At 41.0% G+C, this 27,462-nt stretch overlaps 1 protein-coding gene across 1 annotated transcript in view; it reads left to right on the top strand.

Annotated features, from left to right (window-relative positions):
* Positions 1-27,462, top strand: part of LOC146822290 (protein LEG1 homolog) — a 179,117-nt gene that overhangs the window by 71,997 nt on the left and 79,658 nt on the right. The window contains exons 3-4 of the mRNA XM_085613381.1: positions 13,951-14,135; positions 23,236-23,354. Of these exons, the coding sequence (XP_085469507.1) occupies positions 13,951-14,135; positions 23,236-23,354 (304 nt within the window). The remainder of the gene's footprint in view (positions 1-13,950; positions 14,136-23,235; positions 23,355-27,462) is intronic.

Below are 27,462 nucleotides of genomic sequence, written 5' to 3'. Positions count from 1 at the left end.
CAGCGTAATTACTTCTAGAACGTTGTTTCACCACGAAGGAAGAATATCATTCTCTTCAAACAAATATTTTTAAATGAAAACTAAATAAGTCTATAACAAAATTACGCAATAAAAGAATAAGCATTAAACCACACTACATATCCAGATATTGCAAATATGTAACCAAGAAACGCAGATTACCTAAAATCAATAAGGATACACAAAAATCTTCAAGGTTAATGGGCAGGAAGAGGCCCATGCGCCAGGATTCGATCTTTAATGAGAGAGAGAGACACACATACCCTCTCCCAGCGGGTTCAATTCTAATGCAGGGAGTGAAGAAAAAAACAAGAAAAAAGAAAGATAAACGGACTATAGGCAGCTGTTTAAAGCGACATAGTACCACATACAAGGTTGCAACAGAAGTGTCGAGTTTGCAAAACAATGGATAAAAACAGAGGGCCAAGAAATACTTTGCTCACCTAGTGTCGAGGCACGACCCAGAGAGTTGCAGAAGCGTCAACTTGTTCGTATAGATTCTAAACGGATCAGCGAAAAGCTTAGAATAAGCTGGAAACAAGCAGAAAAACGGTGAAAACGTTATAGAATGAACAGAGCGGATTTAAAGAAAAAGAAGAAAAATAGCGTTCAGAGAAAACGGACCCGCATGTAAATAGCTTAAGCGAAAATAGAGGCCAGATAGAACTGCAATACCTTAAGGAATCAGCGTAGCGTCTGTAATGATCAAACGACGTCTAAACAGCGGCGTCCATGAAAAGCGATCGCTTGCGAGAGAGAGCCCGCCCGAATCAGGCTATTTAAACCCTCCAATCAGGCAAACGTCAATTAGGGGTGTGTTCAAGAAACCGATTCGCCAGACTTAAAGACGTAGTGAAGAATAAAGATAAACCGGGACAGGTCGCTATTAAACCCTGCACTCATTAGGAAAAAACGTAGTATGGTGGTGAATTCAAATCAAAACCATGCCAGAGATCAAACTAACGAAGAAAAGAAATAAAGAGATAAAAACCGAAATGGAACAAAGATATACGACAAAGTCAAAAGTTGAGGCATAGTAGGAGTAAAAAATAAAAAGTGAGAAGGGACAAAAAGAATACCAAAATAAAAAATTAATGAAAAGGAGATAAAAAGAGGGAAGAATGATATTACAAAATGCAAAAAGCAAGTCAATAATAGACAGAAACTAAATAGATAAAAAGATTTTATGAAAAAACACATACATAAAGACAATTAATAGAAAAAATAAATGAAGATAATAGAAAAGACAGAGACAAGAGGCACTACAAAAAGGTCTCAATATGTCCAAACATATAGAACAAGTCATGGAAAGCAATAGAGAACTGAATGGAAAAACTACATAAATGTATTCTCCCAATGAAGGGATTTATTCAGGCCCCTGTCTTTGGTGTTAAGGACAAAAATCCAAAAAACCTCGCGTTTCTTGCGTATGTTATCCGAATTGGACCCCTTCTGTGGGCGGATTTTCTCAAGAATAGTCCAACGCAGTTCATCATCTTTATGATTTTTTTCGATCCAATGGCTAACCAGGGGTGCTGTATGTTTGGACCGTCTGATATTGGATTTGTGCTCCCCAATCCGAACCCGGACCTCTCTGGAGGTTTCACCTACATAGGAGGATAAACAGGGACATTGTATAGCGTAGACACAATTAGATGTCCTGCAATTGGTCATCTCCCTCAATTCAGCAGTATAACCATTGATGCAGATGGAAGTGCCAACAATAGCACTGGCACATGCATGGCATGTGCCACATTTGTGATTACCTCTAACAGGAGAGGAACCCTCAATGGATTTTTGCAAAAAGGTTTTCTGATCTGAATCTTTTGCTCTCACCAAAAGATTTCTGAGATTTTTATTTCTGCGAAACGCAAAAACAGGTTTTGGCATAGGAGGTGTTTGTTCACCTAAATTCAACAGATGCCACTCTGAATTGATAATTTGTCTGATCTTATTGTTAAATGGAGAGTGCTTGGTGACACAAACAAGTTTGTCTGCTTGTTCCTGCGATTTGGGTTGAAACATGGAATCACGGTTGTAGAATCGTGCCCTTTTAGAGGCATCTCTCACCATCCTGGGAGGATACCCTCTGCTGATAAATTTGAGCTTCATAATTTCCGCATTACGGAGATAATCCTTAATAGAAGTACAATTTCTGCGGAGACGCAAAAATTGGCTGAAGGGGATCCCATCCTTCTGACTTCTAGGGTGGAAGCTTTCAAAATGAAGCAGTGTGTTTCTAGCGGTGGGCTTCGTATATAGAGACACCATAAGCTTACAGTCATGGTGTTCTATCCAAACATCAAGAAACTCCAGTTTTGCGGTACTGAAATGGGCAGTGAACCTGATGTTATTATCAGCCGCATTCAACCATTCAATGTAGTCGTTCAAAGATGGTTGGTCGCCAGTCCAGATGAAAAAAACATCATCAATATAGCGCGACCAATGTCGGACATTCTCGAAAAAAGGAGCAATTTCATTGAAGATGTTGTTTTTCTCATAGTCGCCCATGTATAGACATGCAATACTTGGTGCGCAGGCCGCCCCCATACTTACTCCCTGCACTTGCTGATAGAGTTGCCCATTGAATTCGAAAAAGTTTTCCTCTAAAACAATCTCGAGGCATTGTATCAAAAAAGTGCCATTAGATAAGGATTGATCAGAGGCAATGATGTTACTTACCACCCTACAGGCCTCCCTTTGGGGAATATTAGAGTAAAGCGATTCAACATCAAGCGTTACCAGAATTTCTCGCTCGGGGTCATAATCAAGGCCTTCAATCTTGGATATAAAATGTCCAGTATCCTTCACATATGATAACAGATTACCCACAATCGGCTGAAGAAACTTATCAAGATATTTAGATAATGGTTCCGTTGCCGAGCCAATAGTAGAGACAATAGGCCTTAAAGGTGGATCATATTGGTCTTTGTGGGTCTTCGGTAAACCATAAATTATAGGAATGCGAGTATGAGTGGGTGTAAGGAAAAGGGCTTCCGACAGGCATATGTCTCCTCTCTCAACCGCTTGTTCCACACCTCGCAGGATTCGACGTTTGATTCTGGGTTCAGGATTAGACATAATTTTACAATAGTGTCTAGGCGACCCAAGTAGATCAAGCCTTTTCTCTTTATACCTGAAGGTATCCAAAATGACGATGCCCCCACCCTTGTCACAGGGTTTGATCGTTAGGTTGTTATTGTTCTTGAGAGCCATAAGTGCAAGATTCTCCTCCCTAGTGATAATGTAGGTAGGTGTAGGGACAAATTTAACGGACCTCTGGATTTTGTTGAGGACTGCTTTCTCAAATAAGTTAACTTCCATGCCTAATGTCTCTAGGGCAGGGGTGAAACTAGAGGGAGGTCTCAAGCCAGATAGGTTATCATTATTGGTGTTAGAATCTTTGTCCAAGAAAAACTTTTTAAGTCTCACTTTGCGGAAAAAGGCATGCAAGTCTTTAAAAAGTTCAAATTTGTTGATCCTAGTAGATGGAATGAAGGATAAACCCTTAGTGAGTAATGTCACAGCAGAGTGGTCCATTTTGTGCTTCGATAGATTAAAAATAGGGATCGTATTCATGTCCTCTAGTATTGATGTTGGCGGGTTTGAATATACCTCTGTGGCTGAGCTGGATCCTGGTATTGACCCCTGTGTTGGAAGCCCTGGGATCGATTCTGAAAACGGTTTTGATATCTTGGGCGATAGTTGCCCCGTCGGTTGCCTAAAAAACGATTTTCCGGCAATGGACGATCAAACGCCTGTCCCTGTGCTGAATTACCGTAAGCCTGTCCCTGTGCTGAATTACCATACGGGGAGCCCTCACTATCTGAATCCGTAGTGTCCGAGAATGGGTTCAGGCAATTTACGAGCACGATCGACCAGGTCTTTAGGCTCCTACTGTTATATTGGAAAACTGTACTGATTGGTAGGGGCAATCTCCATCTAGCCTTTATCGATCTGAAGTCGGCCTTCGACCTGGTCCCTCGTGATCGCCTATGGTCTGTCCTCCATGACTTGGGTCTTCCGCCTTATATCCTCGACTTCCTGGTACGCCTCCACGAGGGGAACTTTGCCAGGGTGAGATGGGGTAGCCAGGCTCAGAGAACTGACAAGATCCCAGTCAATAGAGGAGTCCGCCAGGGCTGTGTACTAGCGCCCACTCTTTTTTCCCTTTTCGTGAATGGAGTGGGGAAATTTCTGCTAGAAGTCCCGGCGAACGCTCCTGTTTTGGCGGGGGAAAAAGTCCCCACTCTTTTATTCGCGGACGATACCCTGCTGATTTCCAAGACACCAGCAGGGTTACAGAAGCTTTTAGACAGATTTCACTTGTTCTGCTCAATGAGAGGACTGGTCATTAACACTTCAAAAACTAAGCTCCTCTCTTTTAAATCTCGAAAATCACCTAGTGTACCCATCATGTCTGATGGAGTTCCCCTAGAATATGTCAAATTATTTGACTATCTAGGTATTAGGATTTCCGACACTTTGAGCTGGAAGCCCCACATCCAAAAAATGCTGCTCAATCATAAACGAGTCACGGTGGTAATTGCCAAAGAACATCGCTCCTCGAGGAGCAAGCCAATCACTCCCGCATTAATGATTTACCAGGCCAAAGCAGTAGGTTCGGCCATATATGGAGCCGAACTCTGGGGCTTCGAAAACACAGATGAACTTACTCTGTCCGAGAATACATTTTTAAGAGAATTAGTTACAATGCCAAGGGGTACTCCTTTGAAACCTTTCTTTAGTGATCTGGGTAGGCGTTCGTTCAAAGATATTGTTAGGCTACGCCCCCTGTTATTTTGGGCTCGCCTATGGCGCACCCCGGAGCTAGCCAAATATACTGAGGGCTTGAGAGAAATCATGAATACAGTCGGCTCCCAAAAAATAAGCTGGCTTCGTAATATTAAAAAATCTCTTATCCAGCTTGGCCTAAATGATCTTTGGGAGCACGGAGCCCCTGTTAGCAAGGTGGATCTCAAAAAAGCATATTGGGCCAGGATTGATAACCAGGATCTTGGTAGCTCAAGTCACGGTAGACTAACTGAAGCTTTTTTCACCTTTAAGCAGACAGTTAACTTTGAGCCTTTCCTTGAGTTTATACAAAAACCTAGGGACAGATCACTGTATTTTCAATTCAGACTTGAGATCCTCCCCACTCGTGAATTTACCAGTAAATGGAAGCCTCCCTACCAGACCTTTGCTACTTGCTCGACATGTTCTGAAAAAGTAGAAAGCATAGCCCACATTATGTTTGAATACCCAGCGTACAGTAACCCGAGAAAAAGATGGCTAGCCCCTGCCTGCCGTCTCCTGGCCATTTCGAACTATCGTGTCGCCCTACGTATTCTTCGCACTGACACAAGTTTGGTGCTTGTCTGTGCTGTGGCCAAATTTCTGGGCTGGTCCTGGATCATTAGAAGCAAACTTAATAGTTGTACTAGATGACACAATGATCTGTTTTCTCTATATGTGACTTTTTTAAATTGTATTTTTTAACTCTATTTTAAACCGTATTTTAGGATGTCTCTTTTTAAATCAGCCACTAAGCTATTATCATGATTTGCTGTAAAATTTGTTCCCTAATGAACTTCTACTTTTACTATGATTTTTTGTATATGCTTTTATGATAATTCTTATCGAAATAAAGCTTTTTGACTGACTGACTGACTGAGTAAGTATGGGGGCGGCCTGCGCACCAAGTATTGCATGTCTATACATGGGCGACTATGAGAAAAACAACATCTTCAATGAAATTGCTCCTTTTTTCGAGAATGTCCGACATTGGTCGCGCTATATTGATGATGTTTTTTTCATCTGGACTGGCGACCAACCATCTTTGAACGACTACATTGAATGGTTGAATGCGGCTGATAATAACATCAGGTTCACCGCCCATTTCAGTACCGCAAAACTGGAGTTTCTTGATGTTTGGATAGAACACCATGACTGTAAGCTTATGGTGTCTCTATATACGAAGCCCACCGCTAGAAACACACTGCTTCATTTTGAAAGCTTCCACCCTAGAAGTCAGAAGGATGGGATCCCCTTCAGCCAATTTTTGCGTCTCCGCAGAAATTGTACTTCTATTAAGGATTATCTCCATAATGCGGAAATTATGAAGCTCAAATTTATCAGCAGAGGGTATCCTCCCAGGATGGTGAGAGATGCCTCTAAAAGGGCACGATTCTACAACCGTGATTCCATGTTTCAACCCAAATCGCAGGAACAAGCAGACAAACTTGTTTGTGTCACCAAGCACTCTTCATTTAACAATAAGATCAGATAAATTATCAATTCAGAGTGGCATCTGTTGAATTTAGGTGAACAAACACCTCCTATGCCAAAACCTGTTTTTGCGTTTCGCAGAAATAAAAATCTCAGAAATCTTTTGGTGAGAGCAAAAGATTCAGATCAGAAAACCTTTTTGCAAAAATCCATTAAGGGTTCCTCTCCTGTTAGAGGTAATCACAAATGTGGCACATGCCATGCATGTGCCAATGCTATTGTTGGCACTTCCATCTGCATCAATGGTTATACTGCTGAATTGAGGGAGATGACCAATTGCAGGACATCTAATTGTGTCTACGCTATACAATGTCCCTGTTTATCCTCCTATGTAGGTGAAACCTCCAGAGAGGTCAGGGTTCGGATTGGGGAGCACAAATCCAATATCAGACGGTCCAAACATACAGCACCCCTGGTTAGCCATTGGATCGAAAAAAATCATAAAGATGATGAACTGCGTTGGACTATTCTTGAGAAAATCCGCCCACAGAAGGGGTCCAATTCGGATAACATACGCAAGAAACGCGAGGTTTTTTGGATTTTTGTCCTTAACACCAAAGACAGGGGCCTGAATGAATCCCTTCAATGGGAGAATACATTTATGTAGTTTTTCCATTCAGTTCTCTATTGCTTTCCATGACTTGTTCTATATGTTTGGACATATTGAGACCTTTTTGTAGTGCCTCTTGTCTCTGTCTTTTCTATTATCTTCATTTATTTTTTCTATTAATTGTCTTTATGTATGTGTTTTTTCATAAAATCTTTTTATCTATTTAGTTTCTGTCTATTATTGACTTGCTTTTTGCATTTTGTAATATCATTCTTCCCTCTTTTTATCTCCTTTTCATTAATTTTTTATTTTGGTATTCTTTTTGTCCCTTCTCACTTTTTATTTTTTACTCCTACTATGCCTCAACTTTTGACTTTGTCGTATATCTTTGTACCATTTCGGTTTTTATCTCTTTATTTCTTTTCTTCGTTAGTTTGATCTCTGGCATGGTTTTGATTTGAATTCACCACCATACTACGTTTTTTCCTAATGAGTGCAGGGTTTAATAGCGACCTGTCCCGGTTTATCTTTATTCTTCACTACGTCTTTAAGTCTGGCGAATCGGTTTCTCGAACACACCCCTAATTGATGTTTGCCTGATTGGAGGGTTTAAATAGCCTGATTCGGGCGGGCTCTCTCTCGCAAGCGATCGCTTTTCATGGACGCCGCTGTTTAGACGTCGTTTGATCATTACAGACGCTACGCTGCTTCCTTAAGGTATTGCAGTTCTATCTGGCCTCTATTTTCGCTTAAGCTATTTACATGCGGGTCCGTTTTCTCTGAACGCTATTTTTCTTCTTTTTCTTTAAATCCGCTCTGTTCATTCTATAACGTTTTCACCGTTTTTCTGCTTGTTTCCAGCTTATTCTAAGCTTTTCGCTGATCCGTTTAGAATCTATACGAACAAGTTGACGCTTCTGCAACTCTCTGGGTCATGCCTCGACACTAGGTGAGCAAAGTATTTCTTGGCCCTCTGTTTTTATCCATTGTTTTGCAAACTCGACACTTCTGTTGCAACCTTGTATGTGGTACTATGTCGCTTTAAACAGCTGCCTATAGTCCGTTTATCTTTCTTTTTTCTTCTTTTTTTCTTCACTCCCTGCATTAGAATTGAACCCGCTGGGAGAGGGTATGTGTGTCTCTTTCTCTCATTAAAGATCGAATCCTGGCGCATGGGCCTCTTCCTGCCCATTAACCTTGAAGATTTTTGTGTATCCTTATTGATTTTAGGTAATCTGCGTTTCTTGGTTACATATTTGCAATATCTGGATATGTAGTGTGGTTTAATGCTTATTCTTTTATTGCGTAATTTTGTTATAGACTTATTTAGTTTTCATTTAAAAATATTTGTTTGAATAGAATGATATTCTTCCTTCGTGGTGAAACTCCGTTCTAGAAGTAATTACGCTGAACAGTCTCCCTTCTATCGATACAGGTAAATCTTCTTTCTGGGACTTAGCCTAGGATAAGAGAGCGACATTTTTTGCGTGTGGTGATTGCTGTATTTTTCTCCATCTTTCGTTTTTTGTCCATCTCTCTCTGCTTCTCTATTTTTTGTTATCTCTTCACATTATCCCTCATGGCTCCTGGTGCGCATGAATAACCACCATATTTTAATAGAAATAATGTTTATCCGTTTTCTGGTTTGGCTAAGTGGCACTCTGTATGAATAGTTACATGTGAATTTGTTCAATTGCTCGATATATATATGCACATATATATATATTTTACTTCCTTCTTTTGTGTTCCAGGTCCCGATTCAATTTAGGCGGTTCTGTTATGCCCTGAAGAAGGTGGTACTCCGTAATTAGGAGTTGTCTCACCGAAACGCGCGTCGGCGTTTTGCACAGGGCCCCACCCTTTCTCTTCATTGGATTTAACATCAAGAAAAACTGTGTTACTCAGAAACCTTTGATTCCATCGCTTGTCTATTTAGGCCTATATACACAACTGTGTTTTTGAGCAATTCTTTGTTGTGATAATCTTTTTCGCTGGGTGGGACTTTTCAGTGCTTTCAGTTTGCACTAGTATGAACAGTGCATTGGTGTGATTCTGTATGAATGTTTGTTTTGGATGTGATTGAATTGGATGTGATTAGTTTTCTTTTTCCTAGTGGGAACCTGTTTTCTCTTTCCTTTGTTGCATAGAATTTATCAAATGTATAAAATATGATCTGTATTACCTGAAATTACTAAACAAGCGAAATAAAATTTGTACTAAACTCAAAGGGAGGTAGTTGTATATGTGTGTATACATATTCTATGTTCGTTTCTATCAGAGTGTCTCTGGCCTGTATTTAAATCCTTGATACATTGTACTTTTCTAATATAAAGGGTAGAGTATATTTTCTTTGTGTTGAACTCGTCTTTTCCCCTGAATCTCTACCTATATTATACCTTTAGGGGGCCCCTCTGTTTATTGGTGACTGCAATGTGCTGTCATGTGAAGGCCTTCAGCAGCACAGTAGTCCTTGTCCTGCAGCATATCCACAAGCCCAGAAGTGCACTGGAGTGGTGTCAGAGAATCCAGTACTTATATCCAGTTGGACTTTCTTTGAAGTAGGGGAAACTTCAAAGACATGTCATTGAAGTACACTGAGTTCCTGTTCTTTCTGTCCAGGGTTCTGACACACTTCAGGGGGTAATGCAGCCCTTTGTGTATAGACAGGAAACAGCCTATTCAGGAGTAAGTGAGGTTGTGATTGCCCAGGATGGCCAATCAATGCCCATCAGGTCACACTTAAGATCCCATTTTGTGTGGCTGTCTAGAAGGTATACACAAAGCTCAGCTGTCAGCCCTCCAACCAGACATGAGAGCAGAGACAGGCAGCAGGCACCAAGTGGCTACAGTAAGAAAATATCTGCATTTTTAGTAACTGCAATTTACAACCTAACTTCACCATAAGTTGTGATTCCAAAGACACCAAACTCAAAAGGTCTACCTCTTCCAGATTGTAAATTACATTTATAAGCTGTGATAAGGTAATCCTGGTGTTTATATATGGGAGAGATAGGTCTTGCAGTAGTGAAAAACAAATGTAGAATTTTTCCACTACCAGGGCAAGTAAATCTTAAAAGTACATGTCCAACTTTATAAATACACTGCACCCTGCCCAGGGGGCTGTCTAGGGTCTACCTGGAAGGGGGGGGGAGTAAATGCATAGAAAAGGAACGTTTGTCATGGCAAAAGGCTTACTTTGCAAGGTTGACAAGGCAGTTTAAAACTACACACACAGGCTCTGCAATGGAAAGCCTTAGTCATGGTTAGAGGGCTACTTATGTGGGTGGCACATTCAGTGCTGTAGGCTCACAAGTAGCAATGAATTTACAGACCCTGGGCACCCGTAGAACACTTGACTAGGGATTTATAAATAAATTAAATATGAAAATTGGGGTTAAGACTATGTTACCACATTTTATGAGTGAGAGCTCAAGCTAGTTAGCACTGGTTAACAGTGGTAAAGTGAACAGCGTCCTAAAGGCGGCAACAATTAAGACAGATAAACAGGAGGTTTGAAGGCAAAAATGTAGGGGAACACCAGGTCTAACACTCTGCTAATTCAAGAGCACAGGATATGGATGTGTTAAATTTTGCCAAATTGTTACCCTGCCAAGGTATGAGTGGTCTTGTTTTTTGCCCTTCTCACACCTACCTACTGCAGCAATGCTGCAAAGCTTGCGAGGTGCTTTATTGTAACAGACTATCACAGGGAAGCTTTGTTACAACGCTTTTATGTCTGGCAGATGGATGTAAGTAAGAGCTATGCTACACATGAGAAGGCCATGTGTGCTTCTTTAGGGCAGGCTCCTTAACAATGAGGTTATAGAAAATAGTCAAGCTCATATGTTAATGTTACTGTAAACAAGTAGGTCAAGTAAACCATCTCCAGTGCACCATATTGGCACTGTAACACATCTAGGATATGCACAGTTCTTATTAGCAAGCTAAGTCTACAGTAGATTCTGATTATTGGCCATAGTTTGTGGTGACTCTTGCTGTTCCTACATCTCCCCACCTGGGTAGTTTTGCTATGCAAACTAGTAAATATTTCCCCTGAACGTACTAGTTGGGTCTGGAGTTGCATGTGCCTTTTTCTTATGTGTTCATTTTGTCACCATTTCCTTCTCATTCTTGGATACTGTGTGGCTTTCACTTATTTTGATGAGGAGCTGATACCTCTTACTTTGCGATTTATGATCCATTTTTGGTGTGTATCTTATCACAAGGACAATGCTTTATCAGCCCACGTGGACCCTGGTCAATAATATTTAAATGAAAAAAAGTCCACCATGGGACTCTTTTCAGAACGATGAGCCACCCTCTAGCATCCGTTCGAGGAAGCTACCAACTAATTTATTCATTCAAAAACACCAAGTGGTATATATACACTTTGTTAAGTCTTTTGTACAAATGTAATGCTCTATCCAATAATTGCTGACAAAAGTTTCTGTGATTTTTTTGTGCAGATAATATTATAGTTAATAACCTAAGTAGAGGTGACGCAGTGCTAAAATGTGAGGGAAAAAAACAATAGATATATGAAACACAAGGACAAAACAGAAAAGTTCATTGGTAATTAAAGTTATAAAGAAATCACATGTGTGTATCACTTTACAACATGTGAAACATTTATCAATTTGGACAACTAAGTGAAACACATGGCAACATTTTAACCCATGTTGAGTCGCAGGGTCTCCTCAGGACAATAGTCATCTGAATTATTACCAGAACTGAGTGGCCACTGTCCACTGCCCAGTATGTGTGGCTGAATATCCAAGATAAATTCCACTAGTGAGTCATGATTCCAATCTTACCATCAATATCAATGGGCATGAGTCAATCAGCCTATGCGTGGTTAGTTCCAGGTGTCACGAACTCAGACCGACCATCTTTGAATGCATTTGATAGTGCGGAAATCTGTGTACCACTAGGTCACATTTCAAAATATCCAGTGCCTTAGGGTCCACTAAAAATTGCCCAGATTTACTAGATATTCGTGCAGTACAGCTGCAGCAAATGCTGCTCTGCGTTGCGTGAGATGGAGGGAGCAGGGGAGCGCCAAATTTATAGAAATATGGCACTCGTCCCCCTCTCCTTAGTGCCAGCATAGAAATGTGCTGCAGTGTGCCCCATACACACCTTATCACCATAGTGCCAGGTTGACTGCGTGAGTCAAGCATAGGTTTTGTACAGGAAGGATACCTTTCCAGTACAAAGTACTATGCTTAGACACACCTTAAAACTTTTCCCACCTTGCATGTGTGCTGTACAGTGCAGCACACGCCGTAGGCTAGCTATGCACTTCATAAATGCTGAATATTTATATTAATAATAATAATAACACATGCAAAGTCGGAAAAGAAATGGGAAATTAAAGCATTTCTCTGACATAGCACATGGTTGATCTGGGTGATATTTTCTGAAGCTAACCTTTGTCCACTATTTTAAGTAAATAGGGCTTAGAGTCAAAAACCTTAGGTGGTTGCATGGGAACACCCATGCACCATCCATGATCTACCCCTTGGCGCTAAGTAATGAAAAACAGCGCTATGTGCTGATTTATGCTACTTTCTACTAATTTCCAGTGTAGATCATTGGTCACATTTAGCACTGAGAAGTAAATTAGTAAAGAAAGATTTAGCTGTGATTTCCATCACGTTTGTGATGCAAACACTACGCTAAAACATAGTAAATATACTCCAATGTCCCTAATGGATATCAATTAAGCAGGTTGCTATTTATGACCCCATGTGATTTTCCACAAACACAGGACTGGAGGCCAACAAGGAGCAGCAGAAAACCATCCCTGCATTTGCATTCCCTAAAGGGAAACCTCTTTTCAAAGCAGACTCAAAAATTAACATTTTCACATTTTGGAAGATATCTAGGTGAGCATGTAATGGTACTCCGGATACATCTCATTGCAAATCATAAATAGAAGGGGAGACTCCTTTCACGCACCCCACTAATTTCGATTCAGAATGCGTTAGGGTTAGAATGCAGGTCCCAGTGCTCCACAATGGTTGAGTTTTTCTCTAAAAGAACATTTTGTCTTCTAACAAAACAATTTCCTCTGTTCTCCCATAATTATGTCAATGGGCCAATCTCCAGATTACTGAACACTTTACAAATGGAGATTAGGAAGGTTCACTTAAAGGAGGCAAGGAAACCAACTATGCTGCCTTACACATGCTGGTGTGCTGTAATGGGATGAGTTGGTTGTGCTGTTTCAATCCCTGCCCAAATAATAGTGCCAGGCTCTGTGGCTCGCAAGTGAATCAAGTGATGGTTGCTCCACCTGTCATCAACTAAACCCCCAGCCCCCACTTCCATGGACAAGTGTTTGCTTCCAAGTCTATCATCTACATTTGATATCTTTAATTGTTCAGGGTGTGATTTAAAACTCCTTTTGTTCATTTTGTCACATAATCAATAACTCAGTTTAATCTTCTATTCAAAATCGCCTAACCTCATACTCCAGCTCTTGTCACCCAGAAAACTGGAACATAAAAGTACTGGAATACTTCATGAGAGCCCCTTTAGAGGGTATTTGACAGTCTTATTAGCAAATGTAAGTGAACATTGGACTGTTAAATGCACAGATTCACTGTAGGAGAAAGGAGAATGCATCTCCCAAACACCTTTCATTGAAGAAGCCAGGTGTGTACACTTCACATGCTTGCTGCAATCCCCTGTGAGCACTGCCCATCCTGTCATTGGTTGATGCTAGAGGTAGGGGAGGCCATTGCCAGGGTGAAATTGGGCAGTGCAGGGTGAAAGGTGGAGGTGGACTCTTAGGAATAATTTTGGTCACCTGCACTTAGGTTTTTTTAATCAAGCACCAGGAAATGTAAAAATATACCAAGAGAAATTGTTATAGTTTCACATACCTAGAAAGGGAAGGTTTCAATAAATTAATCACACAGAGTGTTCCAATGCAGAGTGTTCCATAACAAAACAGCATAGATATATATGGTATTCTTTTTGGTATATCAGATTTTTTTGTTTTATTTTGTATAACTTATTTGTTTCTCCAGTGCACTCCTATTGCGTGTATGCTATCATGATTCTTAGTGTTTCTCTCTTTCTTACAGGCATGAATTACTTTTTGGCAGCTGTGCCATTCCTTGCAGCTGCTGAGGCTGGCATTTTTGAGAATTGGCAAAAGGAGACACTGATATTACCTCCAAAGGAATTCTCTACTGACTTTTGTTACACTTATGCAGGTTGCCATTCATCACTTTCACTTCTAATGGACAAATGGAAATTATATTTTGAGGTAAGCTATTTTGCTTTTGGTATTTGTTAAGGCATCATATAGAGAATTGGTATGTTTTTGTTGTTCGCTTGTATAATTATGAAGCACTAGGTAGTGCCTTCGAAAACATTGGCAAAATCATAAAACATGCCCAGCAACAGACACTGCCAAAAATTGTAAAATTAGATAACTGCATATTGTATTTCTATTTTATCAGTTCCACATATTTGTATTAGCCACATTGGGGTCTAGAACCAAGGAGAAGGAAATGAACATGCTAATAACTGACCTTTTTTTAGTTGAATTTACATATTGTTTGATTGGGCAAATATACAATTATATCGGGGAAAATATGAGGGTATTCCGAAACACCTATCTGAATATAGTAACTGTGCTTCACCCTAGCTGACGAGAGTTTTGATCTGTATGACTGGGCCCCTGTTTGGGAATGTGCTGCTGCCAAAGAGCCCAGTTTTTGGAATACAAGCTGGAGTTGTCCTTCAGTTCACGGTGCACCATCTGAGCTTAAGCCTGCATGAAACCTGCACTGTTGTTAAACAGAGAGTGTGTAGCTGCAGGCTCCTTCTGATTAGAAGTTAGCATGAAGAGCATGCCTATTATTTAGCATAAAGGCTTTGGTGTGAAGGCAAAATGGCTGCCAGAATGTTCCAGAAGCAACATGCAACAGGAAGGCCAAGCGACAACATCAGTTAAGGCAAGTCGATACTTCTTCCACCTCAATAAAGTGACAGTGAACAAAGTCAGTTGGGGAGAGGAGTTGGCCTAATGTCTAGGGCATTCAACCTCAGATCTGGGGAACTAGGTTTGAGTCTCGGTAATGACGCTGAACATCCTGTGATTCCGGGCAAATCACTTAATCTCTCCTGCCTAACAAAAATGAATGTGCCCTCATGTAACACAACTGGTGCTATGTAAATTGCTCTGATACCCGATACCTTCAGGTTAAGTTCACGCTGTATAAAACTCCTTAAAAAAAAAGTGATGTTGCCATGTCAATGTTTATGTCAGAAAAACATGCACATATCGGACTAGTCACCTGTGAGGAGAAAAGTCAGTCCAAGAAAAATCATCCTGTCAAAGTAATGTCCAAAGATTACGTTGAAAATAAATAAATGTTTAATACCTTTTATTACCGATCGTGGTGTCTTCATAAATATAATGCCTGAAGAATAGTAGAAGGAACTGTCTCCATTTTTGCGGTTTATGTCGTTAAAGATCAAAGTGTACACTTGGGCTGCATAGACACCCATGAAAGGTCAAGGTTCATTTATAGTTACAGTGAAACATAAGGAAATAAAAATACAAGCACTGATCCATGTGTTTCAAGATACGGGGGCCAGTGTCTGCTTGCTCAGTTTCAACACAGCTGCTGACAGTGAATATGAATTTCAACTTGAATGCTCATAACAAAATAGAAAGTCAATCCCCTACATTAATTCACGGTTTAGGAAAGTTAAGGACTATGAAAGTAAACCTGCATATTTATGAGAATGTTCACCCTGCTCAGCGACATAGGTCAGTTGCTTTTCATTTACAAGAAGGTGTTGAAAAACAACTTGAATCATTACTTCAGTATAACATTATTCAAAGTTGCGCTGGTCCAACACACATAGTGGTACCACCTAAAAAGGGCCATGAAGGAGATGAGCGTATATGCATTGACATACACCAGGCAAACAAAGTAATTCATCGAGAACCACATCCATTGCTAATATGATTATGCAATTGAATGGTGCCAAAGTCTTCTCTCGACTTGATTTGAATAAAGGTTAGCATCAATTAGAACTTCAAGAAAGCTTCAAATGTATTTTATACATGCTGGTTTGTTTTGATACAAGAGACTTAGGTTTGGTGTGTCATCTGCTGCAGAACATTTCCAAGATATCCTACGATGTATCATACAACCTGTTGTTAAAGCATTTAATTATAGTGATGACATATTAGTTTTCAAAGCTACACAGAAGGAGCATGATATACCCCTCACACAAGTATTTCAGTTACTCAATGATGCAGGTTTAACTTTAAGTGTGAGTTCAATAAAACAAACTGAAATTCTTTGAACATAGCTTTTCTGATGGTGGTAGGAAGCCTGATCTGGCAAAAGTTCATGCCCTGACAAATGCTGAACCCCCACAAGGTGTTTCAATGTTCCATTACTAGAGTTAACAAATAAAACACATATTTTAAATGATCACAAGAATTTGAAAAGAATCAAACATGCCATTGTAAATGCTACAGAAATGGGGTACATCAATGCAAAGCTCAATACCAAGATTGTGGTTGACACTAGCCCTATTTTATTAGGTGCTATACTTGCACAGCATATTGGCTATCCAAGTGCAAGTTAACATATTGATGCCTCTTCTCGTAGAAGTTTGTCTCAAACAGAAGTGCTTAATCTCAGCCTAAGAAGGAAAGTATGGCTGTATTATGGGCTTGTAAACATTTCCATGTATTCCTGTATGGAGTGCGTTTTGCACTAGTGACTGATGTTCAAGCTTTGCTGATCATCTTCAGCAATCCAAAAGCCAAAAAGCTTACTGAAATTGAACGATGGGGACTATGATTGCAAGAGTACCATTATCTAATTGCACATTGACAAGGGAAGGATCAAAATCCTGCTGACTACTTTTCATGAGTGCCTATTCCAGGTCATTGGTACTCCATCCAAAATGGCTGTGACCTACATCAATTTCATTATCAAGTCAACCACACCAGCTGCTGTATCATTAGCCTGGATTGTCACTGCTATGAGTCATGATAGTGACCTGCTAAAGTTAAAATACATAATTACACATCATTTGTGGAGTATACATGTCGCCCTCTCAGTAATGATGGTAAATATAAAAACTACAAGAATGCTAAGGATGAATTGACAATAACTCAGGAATGAATTATACTGCAAGCATCAATTCCAGAGAGTCTATTACAAAACTTGATAGAAGTTGCCCATGAAGGACATTGTAGTATTGTTGCTACAAAGAGAGTTCTCTGAGACCGAGTTTGGTTTCCATGATAGATGAAAGAGTTGAAAAGGAACTCAAGGCCTGTCACATATGCAATTGCATGTCAACCAAAGTTACTTAACATACTCTGAACATGTCAGAACTCCCTAAACATGCCTGGGAGAGAATAGCCATTGATTCATTTGATCCACTTCACAATGGACATCATTTAACAGTGACTATAGATGAATATTCATGTTTTCCATTGGTCGAACTATGACACATAAGCGAAGAATCAAAAAACTTGATGACATCTTTCCAACATGGGGGTCAGCAGCCATTATGAGGTCTAACAATGGTCCACCCTTCAAAAGTAAAGAATTTAAAGAATTAGGATGCTGAACCTTTTCAATTAGTGTATACCAAGGGACACATGGTGACTGCCCAATGACCTGGGATATCCCTTACAAGAGACTCTTCTCACTTCAGGCCTGGATTTCTTTGGTATTTAACTCGAGATTGTGAAAAAAGTCTGATTCTGAAAACTCAATGACTGTTGCTGAATTGTTATCATCATTGGCAATATCCGACATTGAAGATGACCATTCCAATAACCAGACTGGGTCAATAGATCAAAGCACCAAGAAGATTAATTGAGCATATATACTTGTACATGTTTTTCTTTTTGTAGATATGTGTGTCTGTCTCATGACTTTCTAAAAATGTGCAATTTTTTCCTTTAACAGAGGGGGAGATGTAGTGTCTTGCATTATTTCGAACTGAACCTTTCTGACTCCTAGAGGACTGTAGAAAAGTTACGAATGCAAGGAATCCCACCTCTATTATTACAGCTGATTCGTCTTTTATATACCGATACTTGGGTCAGAGTGCGCATTGGAGACGGTCGATCACTTACCATCAAAATTCCGACAACAGGTGGTTTAAAGCAAGGGTGCGTACTGGCCCCATTACTATTTAACCTGTTCTTAGTAGACTTGACGGAGGCATTGAATAATATAAACGCTCATCCACCCAAATTAGCAGATAAACATATATCAAATTTATTATATGCAGATGATGTTGTTCTTTTAAGCAATACAAAAGTGGGTTTGCAGCATTTAATAGCACGAATATTTGAATATTCAAAAGAAAATAGGATGGTAATAAATGAAACAAAATCTAAAGTTTTGGTGATCTCAAAAAACGCAAGACGAAAATATAAATCTAAACGGTTTTTGGGAAAGCAGCAATTAGAACAAGTCGATACCTATAGATATCTGGGTGTTATATTCAATGATAATGGAAATGTTTTCCCTCAGAAGCTTGAAATTTATAGGAAAGCAAATGATTTGATAGCTGCATTTAGGTCTATCCAAAAATCAATTCGCGACCTAACTTACCGTCCCTTCCTAAAGGTAATATCGGCCAAACTGCTATCTTCATTAACATACGGCAGTGAGGCCTTAAAAGGAAAAGACGCAATTATTATTAACAATACTATTTCAAAAACATTTAAAATTCTTTTTTATTTGCTGAGTAATGCATCGCAAGCTCAAGTAAGGCTGGAATTCGGTCTCATTAACCAGCTGTATGCACGAAAAGGTCATGCAATTAAAGTCTGGAACAGAATAAAAAATGACCAAGAAAATCTAATGTCCCAGCTACTGTGGAAGGAAATTAATGGAAACACTAAATCATCCACCTGGAAATATTTGGAAGCGGCTTTAGAAGAATTTGAGGTTAGGCAGATATGGGACTCAACCATTACTCAGGATTCATTTAAGAAAGTTATTAATAAAATTACAGATCACTTATCGATAATAAGTGACAAAGCCTCTTTTACTAAAAGAAAACATGCTTGGCCTATCATAAATGGCTTCTCAAAAAAAATGGTACAGCAATATCTGGATACGGCATGGTCGCAGAAAAACAAACACATTTTTATCAAAGCAAAATTTGGCGTACTGCCGGGTTTATCCCAGGCACCACCTTGGAAACAACTAGAAAATGACACTCTATCTAGGCTGTATAAATCTGGGGAGGAAAACATTATTCATCTATTATGTCTCTGTCCCGTATTAAAAAATGAAAGAGTTATTATTTTAAAGAGATTATTTAACGAAAGAGCGATAAGGACATGTAGACAAGCACTGATTCGATGTCTTTCCTCAGACGATATAATCATGAACTCCGCATTGGTGAAATTTTTAATAAAAGTATGGAAAAAACTTGAAGAGCATGAAACAGGACATTAAGATTGACTATATTTTCTTCTTAAAGTCTTAAATGTATGAATTTTTATCGTAAACACTAAACGATGTATTGAATTTTAAGGATTTGTTACCATTTAAAGCGTATGTAATGGATTATTGTATGAATTTGTTTTATTGTAAGATTTTAATTAATCAAACAATAAAGGTATCTATCTATCTGTGACTCCTAGAGGACTCTGTATCAGTGTGACATAATCACTAGAATAGAATGTAATGACATCTTGGATTACAATGTGTACACACAGAGCGATAAAGACATGTGAGTTACAGCTCTGTGTGTCGTTGAGTTATTTAGCAAGTGTTGGTCTGGGGAAGATGCTACAGTCATAAGCAATGCATGGCCGGGGCATAAGTTATAGTTATTAAGGAGCTTTTTAAGTCTATAAATGTTAGTTTTTAACCTGTTTCATTTTCTTTAACTGCACTTTAACCTTTGTTTTGTTCCAGTGAAGATCAGAGGTTTTTTATTATATTCGACCAACTCTCCAACTCCACGTGCTCTTTGGCTATGCTCTGCAGGGTTGTCTCATCCCCACTTACCATGTCTGCCAGCCCACAGTAGCTCTGTTGTCAGCTTGCTGCCCCTGACCCCCTCCTTCCTGGTCTCTGTCCTCCATATGTATTTCCCTGCCACCTCCCTCCTGCACTCTGTGTCAGTTTGCTTCCCCTGCCCATGCCAGCCTGCCCTGTATAGTCATCTTGCTTTACCTGGACCTGCACCATTCCTGTCTGTCCTACCTTATCTGTCTGCATGCCCCTGCTCCTTTGCTCTTGCCATTTATGGACAACACACAGCATCTGCTCATGTCAGCATGCCCTCTCGTCAGCTTGCTGCTCTGGCCTTCCTCGCACCTGCCCTTCCTTCCCTTAAACCACCCCTCTTGCTCTCCGTGGTCTGCAGTACTGCACTGCCCATCCTGCCCTGCACTTTGTGATTGACTTGCTTCCCTAACAATTACCAGTTGTTCTCTGTTTTCCCTGTGCATGCCCCTGCCCCCTCCTTCCTGCCCTTCATGTTCAATTGTGCTAATTCCACCTTGGCTGACCTGCCCTCCATGTCCAGGTTGCTGCTGTTGCCTCTCCTAGTTCTCTATTTGCATGATCCTGCCTGCTCTTTGTGGTCAGATTGCTATCCCTGCCCATGCCTGCCTCCCCTCTGTAGTCAGTTTGCTGTCTCTGCCCTTGCCCCAGAGCCCCTCCACAGTCCTCAGTTCTTTGAGTGAGTTCCAATGCCCCCTCTTACCCATGCCAGCCTACCCTAAATGGCAATTTATCTGCTAATGCCACTTCCTTCCTGCCCTTTGTGGTTAGCTTGCCGCCCATGCCGAGGCCTCCCTATCCTCCATGGTCAGCCTACGGCCCCTGCCTCCATACCCATGGTCTCCATTCTCAGTGTGTGTTCCTCTGCTCCCTAATTCTTGACATATGTAGTCCTTTATGCTGTCCCTATCCATGCCAGACTGTCCTTCATGGCCAGCTTTCTATGAATGCCCTCTCCCCTGCTCTCTGTTCCTCTGTTCTCAAAGTGCATATGCGTGCCCCATCCCCCTTGTCCTTTGTAGTCAGCATGCTCCCTCTACCTCCTTCTCACTTGCCCTCTGATCGCTTTTGTGTCAGCTTGCTGCCCTTGCCCATGCTCACCTGCCACCCATATTCAGTGCACTGCTGTTGTCCCACTCAGCCTGCCCTCCATTTCCCATGTGCATGCCCCCTTCCTCCTACCTTATGTGGTCAACTGTCTGCACTCTGTGGTCAGCTTTATACCCCTGCCCTCTGCCTTCTGTTGTCCATTTGTGTGTCCCTGACGCTCCCTCCTCCCCTTTGTGGTCATTTGTGATGACATTTTTATGTTACATATAACTCTAAAATCATTTAAAATATTTTTTTTAAATGTAGAACAACATTCTAATAGATTTAACCACATGCTTTAAATTTAAAATTTAATTATCTTGATATTAAATTGAAATATTTTTTTTGAAGTTTAAATTGAAATTCCCAGCTGATGTAAAAACATGTAGGTTTTATTGTTTATAAATAATTATTAACAGTGTTGTTTAGAATTCAATTAAAGTAATGTAACGTAATCACCTTTTAATATTAGCAATGTTGCATTATTTTTTAAATTGAACAAGTCATTAAAATATTTAAAAATTAAAAATATAAAAGAATATTATTTTTTACCTTTAAACTAAATTTTTGTATCAATCTTTCATATTTTAATTTTTTTAAATAAAATTTCCTATGGGATTGTATTTTAAGCACCTACCTCCATTGTTTTCTAAGGGACAGAGTTTCAGTGCCTGTGGTAGCCATGTGTGGTGCTGGATTTACCCCAGTTCTGAGCAAGAGAACAAGTAGTACAACTGTTTTGCTTTTGTGAACAGGGATGTGCTTACTCTTTTGTGGATGGGTTCACATCTCCCTTCCCTCAACCCATCCTTTACCTCCTATTACTCCTCCCGAAGCCTCACCTACGTTGTGGTGAAGACATCACATTATGTCACCTTCTCCCACTGACTCCTCCCACATTTTCTACTGAGTAGTAAACGCACATATGTGGAGATTTCCCCTTAGAAAAGATGTATGGCTCATAGGTTTATGAATAACATTTTGTAGTACTTTAGTAGCACTACTGTAGTACTATAAAATGGAGTTTGTGTCTAACCCCCCATGTTTTCAGATTCAAATATGCAAAATCTCTACAGAATATTATTTAATTTGGAGCTGGATGGTGCATCATCTGCCAAGCATGTAGTCCACACTCCTTGGTCACTCCATGAGTGCACTTAGGAGAAATTCTTTGCTCCCCAAATTTTAGTCAAAAAATGGAGATGAAGAGATGAGGCCCGTTTACCATAAGAGTCAAAGGTCAGCAGTGAAGTCAATTATTTGAAACTAGTAATGAATTATTAATTAATTTTAATGAAAAAAACTACATTGACTCACCTTGTCCATAAGATTCTGTGTAGCATTCATGTGTTTCCTCAGACGTCAAGCTCTGATACACTGAGTAACTTTATAGCCAAATGTGATTTTCTCTCCAGGATTTCTCATATAAGAATCAGATCACTGAAGAAGACGTTTGGGTCATGTGCAAGAAAGTGTTTTATATTGTGAAACCCTATCTAGCCCAGGTTATTATTCTAAGTAAATGAAAGGTGAAGAATTTTGTGTGGTAATAACTTATTATGAGGAAATAAAAACAAGGGCAACGGATTGCTGAGAATGGAAAAGACAGATTCCTAGGCAGTGGGGCACTGGGCGTAAAGGTGAATTGATTGATGTAGTCTGTATGATTGAGAAACGGTAACACCACCTCCATTGGGACTTTTCCTGTAAAGCATAGGAAATATCTTTGGTGTTAGACTAGAACAGCAAAATATGGTACCCACCTAAAATCTAGATAGGTCCATCATCCATTCCAGATTAAAATGTAAACTTTTCAATTGTGCACTTAAGCTGTAGTCAATTCTGTACCTCGTTATCTTTCTCCATCATGTGCAGCTTTTGCCATTGTTGGCCAGCATTAGTGGTCCAGTCCTATTTCTAGAACATAATGCTCCATAGAAGACATCTCATATTTAAAGCGCAAAAAGCTTTCTTGCATTAGAAGACATCATGCATTCCAATACGTAGAAACTAGAGAGAATACATAAAGCACCCACTGTACATCCCATTGGCCTCTGAAACAACAACAGTGCACAGCAAAGCAGGTGCTTCATACACATTTATAAAACCACTATATGATCATATGTCCCTGCGCCCAAATTACAATATATTGCAGAGCTCCTATGTTCTCTATAGGAGGAATGCAAGTTAACACTTTAATTATAATGAATGCTACACATAATGTAACAATATGAATGATATGTCTTGTTTCAGAAATTGATGGCAACCAAACCAGAATCTGATGTTCCATCTGCTATTGATGAATTGCTATTCTACATGTGGGATGCACATACGGCATCAATTGACTCTGCACTTCCGAGATGCAAGCCCAGGTATTATGCATTTCATTAGTACAAACCACCTATATGCTTCCTGTCATACACAACTTGTTATCAAACACGGCATGAGACAAGTGGCAACATATGGGACTGTTCACAAAGGTAACCTTACCCAATAGTAACTCTACATGTTTAAGTTTAGTCCTACACTTTTGAAGCAACTTTACTTCTTTTGCAAGTCACTATTTCGAAGTATAAAGGCACTAAAATATGTAGATATGCAACTCTTCAACCATCAAAATAGAAGGGGTGGGGTCAGTAAAACATCAAATAGAACTATAAAGTTACTACTATAAGTGTCATGATTAAGGACGGACATAAAACTCTGCTCTATTTGCGGAGTTTATTGAATTTGCAACTCCGTGTTCCACGGAGAATGTGGAGTTACCATTTAATTCTTCCCTCCGCAATGAAGCAGTTTTTTTGGGGGGGTCGATGCACTCGAAATATCCTTTCACATGTGTGGGAGCAAATTGCCGGGTGCTCGTGATCGCCCAAGAGATTTTCAGGGCCGTTTGCGGGTGCCACGAGAATTGCTACCTGGCCGCATGCTTACATGAGATTCTGCAGTCCCCAACACCTCATTCAGGCATGCCAGCGACTTACGGCGGATGTTTTCTGTCGTCCGAGATCCTGAATGTGCAGGATCTGGCGCGGATGCAATCTGGGGAAGACTGTCTCCTCGAGAAGCATCAAAATCTTCCCAGAGTGACAATTTGGAGTTAAAAATCTCCTCAAATTGACATTTGGCATTATTTATTTTGTTTGTGCGAGGAGTCCTTTCTTTCTCAACTAGAAGGAAGTGCTCCAGAGTTCCAACTTCCTGTTCCTGTCCAGTAGGCTCCTCCCAGTGCTTTGTCCATCTCCTGGTCACTTTTCATTTGTATTTGGAGCTGGAAGGACCACTCTTTGTGTCTACTCCATATTTCAACAGATTTAAGGACTTTGTATTTAAGATTTCTCAAGTAAGTTGAAAAACTGGTGTTGTTTGTTTGATGGTGGCCATGCATCTGGATGTATTTGTACTTTTAATGGGTTTATAAAATGTATTGTGGTGGATGGCCTGTTGTTTCAGTAGGGGCCTAGTGATTTCTTAGCATTTAATTTTTAGATCGAGCCTAGGCAGCGCAAGCTCTGTCAGCAAGACCTGCAGTAATCTCTCTATACGGAGTTTAATCCTGCCTTCTGCTTTAATTGGTTCTGCAGGAGAGTAGGATCTGCTTCACATGGGTACCCCCACTTTTTGCTGGTGTTTCACTGTTTTTCGACTTTAGTCTGGCTGTGGCCCTGCTAATCAGGACCCCAGCCTAGCTGCTTCCTCACTAAAATGGTTTCCATATACATTAGGTACATCTCTATTTGGATTCTTGAGTGCCTTATAAGCCCCTAGTATATGGTATACTATGTACCTAGGGCATAGGTACCTCAGAGGCCTACCAGAGGCTGAAGCATGTATTATGCCACCCCTGGGAAGCCCTCCAAAATGACACCACAGGTCTGGTACTGCAGCCTGGGTAAGGTGGTGCCTGCACCCCTTACTGTGGTATAGGCTACCTATATCACTAGCATTGCACACACATATAAAACCTATAAGTCACTCCTATGGCAGGCCTTAACAATCCTGAAGGCAGAGTGCTTAGTTTTTATGTGAGAGGGTGCCCCTTCATGAGCAGAGACCCTCTGCAGCGTTTGGAGTACCTCCTCTGATGCTGTTTGAGGTGCAGCCTGACCATATACTCTAAAGTGCATTATAACCTCGCGGTAAATGGTAACTTTGGACTGGCTGCACGGAAACATGTTGTGTTTGGTGTCAAACGCTTTGGAATACTACCCCCGCCAGTTCTGGTGGTGGGGGTAGAATTCCACCCTTCTAGAGGAGAGACATGTTCACACTGGTCTACCCAGTAAAGACTTTCTAAAGCCCTGGCATCACAAAATGGATGCCACTGCCACAGACATGGGTCTGGCCTCCTGCTGCTGACCGAAACTCCAGCAGGGGAGGCCTGGACAATAGGTTTCCTGTCCCAGGGAGGTGTAACCATCCCCCAGACAGGCAGATATTTGTTGGGGCTGGGCGGGAGCACTCTCTGGTGCTTTGAAGTCCTGCACTGGGGCCACACTTGGTGTCCCTGTACATAGTCCAGTTCACACCGGTTGCAGGGGCTACCTGTCCCTGCTCTGGAGGGAAACTGGACAAAGGAAATGGGTGTAATCACCCCTCTTTCCAAACCCTCCAGAGGTGGGTCCCTAGAGTATGTCCAAACCCCAAAGCTAGTATAAGTATGGGAACCCAGTCCTTACGACTTTATATTACCCTGGATGAAACTCTGCAACATATATCCTGGACCGTCGATGTTCTATTTCAACTTGAAGACTGAAGAAATCTCCCTTGGGGTCAAGGAGTGACTCCCCTGCTTGGCAGGCACCAAAGAAGCAACTGTCCGGTCTGCAACTATGAAGCTCCCGCCGGACGCTGAAGTCTTTGCATCACCAGAGGTGGATTTCCATACTTCCCCGAGGCTACCCTGAGTCCACAGAAAAGCGGAGGCCCGTGGATATTGTGAGTGACGTGGAACCGTGACCCCTGGACACCGTGAACTTTTGCCGGTCCATCATCTTCCTGCTCTTCCTCGAAGTTATGCTTTGGGCTCCGAGTAGCCCCAGCCTTGGGTATCTACAGCACCGAAGATCTCTGGCCTCCACTCCACGAATGACCCGTGGGCCAGTTTCCAGTGTGACTGCTCGAGGCTCCTTCACGATCGCTAGCCCGTTGGCTAGCGGGTCCCCATGAATGCAACTCCTCTTCTGATTGGGCTTTCCTGGTTGCTCTAGACGTGCCCTGACTTACCCTTGCTGGGTGAGACCCCAGACCTTGCTGGTCTGCACCGACGTCTTTCTTCTATTTCCACTTGACTTGTTGTTGCCAAGGCTTGTGGGGTCCAATCTGGTCGCCGACACCACAGCACTCGACAGACTTCGTGGTACAGCTTGAATCCAGCTTCTGGTTGTCGTCACACCTCCTGGACCTCGTGGCTGAAGAATCAAGACACCCGTCAACTCACCTGAAGCACCCAACATCTGTGGACATTGGACTATCGTGCCCCTGGTCACTGGTAAGTGACCCAGACTATGTCCCCTCTACTTTCAGGTTCCTTTCATTCTCGATCCAGGCTTGGATCTCTTCGGACACTTCTCCTCTTCACGGAGCAGCACTTCTTGAGCAGCTTCCATTGAAAACGACGCAGTGACCCAACACCATTTGAAACCTATGCAACCGGCTTCCCTGGGTGAGGTAACTCCAGTACTCCGGTGCTCCCGTGGGTGTTCGCCCTAGACACCTCTAAGTCTAAAAGGGTTTGCTTGTAATCATCCTCTAAGTGTCCTTAAACTCTTAATTTCCAACCGCGACTTTCCCCATAGAAGTTAACGGCGATTCGCGGCTATGTTCTCACACTGCACACGTCCCCTGTGGGTCCCCTGTGTCACTACCTTGTGTGGTTCCTTGTGGTCCAAGCACTTCTACAGGCTCTAGGCCTTGTGTCTAGCTCAGTCGTGTTTCTTATACCGATTTGCGATTTTTTTTTGCGATTTAATTGCTTTATTCGAGATAAAAAACTCATAAAAGCATGAAACATTTATAACATATTTACAATCTCTTATAAAATCTTTAAAATGATAAAACATCATGGCATCAATAATATTAAAATTCATCAATGAAAACTAAAGATCATGTCAAATGCAGTTATTTAGCCAGTATAAACACAAAGAGACTAGAATCTCATTGACTGGAGGAACAGGCAATGGACTAATATTCATTTCACGTAGCCTACTATTAGGGGAGAGATTTCCTTCTAATGGCCCAAGCCCAACCACAGCAATGAATGTTGAAGGACTGGTGTGAATAATCCTAAGAGCGATGCCGCTCTCTCTCGTGCCTAGCTGTTTGCACATAGCCCTCAGCCAGACACATCGGGGGACTGAATAACACACAAAGAGTAAGTGGGCAGTGGTCTCAGTGCTTTTTTTACAGACTGGGCAGGCTTGGGAACTACCACTTTATTGGTATATGGTTTGGTGCGCCCCTAAGGCCCAATTGTATATT

This window comes from Triturus cristatus, chromosome 6 (assembly GCF_964204655.1).
Source record: "Triturus cristatus chromosome 6, aTriCri1.1, whole genome shotgun sequence".
Classification (NCBI taxonomy): Eukaryota; Metazoa; Chordata; class Amphibia; order Caudata; family Salamandridae; genus Triturus; species Triturus cristatus.
The sequence above is the reverse complement of the archived record's forward strand: the minus strand, read 5'-3'. Positions and strand labels throughout refer to the sequence as shown.